The following is a 4,414-nucleotide window of genomic DNA, read 5'->3' on the forward strand; positions in this document are numbered from 1 at the left end:
GTAAGCCCAATATAGGTTGTTGTCTGGAAATTTTTAACAAAAATTCTAATTGCAGTAAAAATGAGAACTGGCGCGGCAAAATTGCGAGGTCTCGACTCTTGGTTTCGGCCAATAAATGCAATAATTGACGGAATCGAGGAGCCTAATATTCTCCATTCGCATTCTGCGCACTTGCAACAAATTGCTATTTCTTTTTACAGGGGCTGTATTTGTATTTTCTAAAAATTACTATCAACAGGAACCATCTATATAATTTAATTACGTAATACTATAAAATGTGTAAATATATTTTGAAACTATAAGTATTTTTTTAAATATTTTTTTTGTGTCTAGACGCAATGTTTAATGTTTCATAAAATCTAACCCCAGATGAGTATTTTTAAGGTATGTAGAAATGCATAGGCATTTAAGCATTTTGGACTCTGAAGCTAAAAAGTAACGGCGTCGTTATGTAACTTCCTAGGCGGGCACTAACTGCTATAGACGTGACCGGGAAGTCACGAAGTATTTTTGATATGCTATTTTTTTATTACATTTGCAAAATTTTAATTGTAAATTTGCCAGCAGCAATTGAATTTCTTACGTTTAAATGTTCTATGTGTGTATCATATGTGTTTCATATATTATATACTAAAATATTTACTTATCTTTAAATGAGTTTTTTATATTTATGTAAGTCTATCATATCGTAGTTTATATCTACGTATGTCTGATAATGCCTCGTATTTTTAATATTAAACATGTAATCAATTTGTTTAACGTTATTTATTATTGATTTTTCCTCCATAATATGTGCACACTTGTAACCTCTGCTACTGTACCGTGTCCAGTACCCAAAGGTTATCTGAAAGAAATCGCTATTTAGCGATAAGATCGCCTTTGTATATCTTGTATTGTATCTTTCTTTATATGTGTCTGTATTTTGGTGTACATTAAGAATAAATAAATAAAATAAATATTAAATATTTTCGATCATTTAAGTAAGCTTAAAATCGTAATTTCTTCACTAAGGTTCACTAGAACACTGCAATTGCAAATATAGATTTTCGATTCAGCCAGTCACATAACATCCCACGGCTAGGCAAAGGCCTCTTTCTCCATAAAGAGAAAGGATTGAAGTTTAATCCACTACTCTACTGCACTGCAGATTGGCGCATATATTCCTTACTATGAGTAACGATCGTTATTAGGTATTTAAGATAACCATCGGGACCGACGGCATAACGCGTTCTACGAGGCACGGTCGGAAGACACACAAGGACATACATCTACTTAGTAACTAACGATAAGACTAAACATCAGTTTAAACTTTGTTTGGACCCTTTACTTGTAAATTCAAAAATAAAGTTTGTTATATATTAGTGATATTTAAAAATATTAAAAAAAAAAACTATTTTCTTAGTCACAATACCGTCTCCAATATTTAGTATTTCAACACGATACAGATTCGTTTCGCGCCATATCGTCGAGTTTTTCCCGCGCTAATTACGCTGCACCGCCGCGCCAACGCCGTTTGTGGCATTCCGCGACCCGACGGTTAGCTAATCGTACTTTTGTAAGATTACAGACATAGAGAACGCAATCTTTTTTAATGACAAGGCTAAACTTAATGTCTAAAAGCCTGAACGAGATGGAATGGGTTTTGTTTGGGTGAATCCTGTATTGCTGTATAATTATGCAGAATTTTAATTTTATTATAGGTTATCTACAAACTATCTTTCATCTATTTTATGATAAAATTAACTACAACTTGAAATAAAAAAGTAAAGCTTCAAAAATGTATTATTATTATTAATGTTATCTATAGATAGTCGATACTTAAGATAGATAGTAAATAAAACAAAGCGAAATAACAACAATATCAATTTATTATAACATATCATTTACATTTTCTTTGCTTTCGATTTTATTAGACTTTTTGCTTCATCGTTAAGCTGTTGGAAGAAAGCTTTTGATGTCTTCAATGATGTGTCGTTAGCCTCGACACCCTTCTTAGTATTTCTGTGATCTGTTACTTTCATTACTTGTCCCTTTTTCCTTTGCAGCTTTTTCTTTTTCCTTCTTTCTCTATTCTTGTCTGTCTGTGTTCTTTCTTCTTTGCTCATTAAGTCTCCCTTATTTTTCTTCTTTATTTCTTCTGGAGCTAATAGTGTTGCCTCACTAGCAGCGATAGGTGCTACTTCTTCCATTGAAATAGCAGGAGTATTACTGACTATTTTTACTTCTGCTTGTGGTGCTTTCGGTGTGTAATGGTAATGGCACAAAGCATCAAGTTTTGCAAACAATTTGCTCATTGCGTTTCGAATTTCTGTATGACTTTCTGGTTCCTTTTCTTCCTCAACCTCACCAGATAATGCTTGTTTTTGTTTCAAATATTCTGCTTCATAAATTTGAGCCAAGCTCTGCTTGCTTTTTGACTGATCAAGTACTTCAGGTTTTTTGAAAAGTAGTTGATCGTCAACTGGTTTCTCTTTTCTAATAACGTCATCCCATGCTTTATCTTTGATCCTTTGCATTATCAATCCTTCTAAAGTGACGGTAGTTTGTTCTGTGATTGTGGGTGGTGGACGAGTAGTGAGATCGAAATCAAGAACTTCTTCAAGTAAGGAGTTTTGTGGTCGTTTTGTTGCATCGATTTCTCCTTTCAACTGCCATGGTGCTTCTTTCAATGTCTTTTCTTCTAATTTTGATATCTGTTGCTTTAATCTCTGCTGTCTGAGTTCAAATTCAGATTTCTTTTCATCTCCATGACTTCCTCTGTTCACTTGTTTATTCACATTTTCGTTCAAGTCTGTCTCATTGTCAGTGTTAGACTCAGCATATCTGACTTTTTTACCGTTATCAACTTCTACATCACTTTCAGATACACTTTCATCAGTTTCTAGTTCGGCAAATCTTACTTTTTTATCCATTGCTATTCCTTGATCATCATCATCCATCTCATTTCCATTTAAATTTTCTTCGTTAAAGAAATCTGAATACATCATTTCCTTGCCCCCTTCATCTTCAGAGCCCTCGCTGTCTATATCTTCAAACATATCCACTGAATCATTGTCTTCATCATCTTTCTTACTTTTATCTTCCATTTTTTCTTCATTTATTAAAAATTTCTCCATATCATGCAGCTTAAAGAACCGATCATCTACTATAGATGATTTTGTATTCGAATGTTGTTTATTACCTCTGCTTTTGTCTTTAGATTGACTCTGATTTGTAAGTTCGGCTTCCGGTTCTGATTCATCTTCATTTTCCGATATTTCACCCTCGGTAGGTTCATCAACCTTTTCACGATCTTCTGGAAATATGATAGGGAAATTTAAATCGTTTTTATTCGATATACAGTTCGCTACATCCCACACAAACTGGTCCCAGCACTGAGAGTTTTGAAGCTCTATTTGTTGCCATATTTGTTCCTCATCGAAGTCTTTAACGATAATATGTGGTAGAGCTTGACTCTTCTTCGACTTATCCTTCTGCTCTTGTGTTTTCGTAAAGTCGTAGAGCGATTTTACTAAGTTTTTCACATCTTCTTTTATATCTTCTTGAACAGTTAAATATTTCACGGGTTTTTCCGTGAGAGTACTGAATTTATCTATTATCTTTTGCATCTTAATATTGGCTATGTTTCTATATTTTTTTATTAAACTTTCTATACAGTCGTTGAGTCTAAAAAACAATTTTATAACTGTAATAATTCTTTGAATCACAAACACACGAGGTTGTAAATAATTGACATTAGCAATGACAAATTATAGACATGCGAACTTGACATTAGTTACTTTTGTAATGTTGGTAGCCATTAATCCATTTTTTTTCAAATAACATCTAAATAGACAGCAACATCGGATGGCAACATCAAATTGATTCTTGTACGATTATTTAAAAATAATTTGAGCACAAAAAAAAATTAAGACTATTATAAATTGCAAAATAAATAAATATGAACGTTACTCATATTGTCATATAACGCTGATTAATTATTTTGACAAATCTTAAACTTTTCAAAACTCATTCTAATTTAAAAAAAGAGATGATAGCTTTTCATCTCCTATAATATTTTCAATTTTTCATATCAATATTGTTTTGTAAAAGAAGCTAATATACTGATAATCACTTCCTTTTAATGCAATGTTGCTTGCTCACAATCATAACTCTGTTTTTCATAAAATATACACTAAATGACTAAACAGCTATCTGGTTTAAAATTGTTAAAATGAGAATAATAGTTTATTAAACATTATACATATTTACAATTCATAACTTAAGAATTGTTATTGTTAATTATTAAAATGTTAATTAATAAATTGTTAAAATGGAATTTTTCATTACCTACCGATACTAATAACTGAAATCGATATTGGTGTATCGCTGATTTCCTCATTATAACTATAAATCTTTATACTCTGGGTCTGGT

The 4,414-nt window shown here is 32.0% G+C and overlaps 1 protein-coding gene across 1 annotated transcript; it reads right to left on the reverse strand.

Annotated features, from left to right (window-relative positions):
* Positions 1 to 1,850: 1,850 nt before the first annotated feature.
* On the reverse strand, positions 1,851 to 3,743 carry LOC123666469 (U3 small nucleolar ribonucleoprotein protein MPP10; the record flags this gene model as incomplete). The annotated part of the gene is made up of 1 exon (XM_045600560.1): positions 1,851 to 3,743. A coding segment is annotated over one exon (1,860 nt), but the record flags the coding sequence as incomplete, so codon positions are not given.
* Positions 3,744 to 4,414: the final 671 nt, after the last annotated feature.

The sequence above is a fragment of the Melitaea cinxia genome, chromosome 26, assembly GCF_905220565.1.
Source record: "Melitaea cinxia chromosome 26, ilMelCinx1.1, whole genome shotgun sequence".
NCBI classification, from domain to species: domain Eukaryota; kingdom Metazoa; phylum Arthropoda; class Insecta; order Lepidoptera; family Nymphalidae; genus Melitaea; species Melitaea cinxia.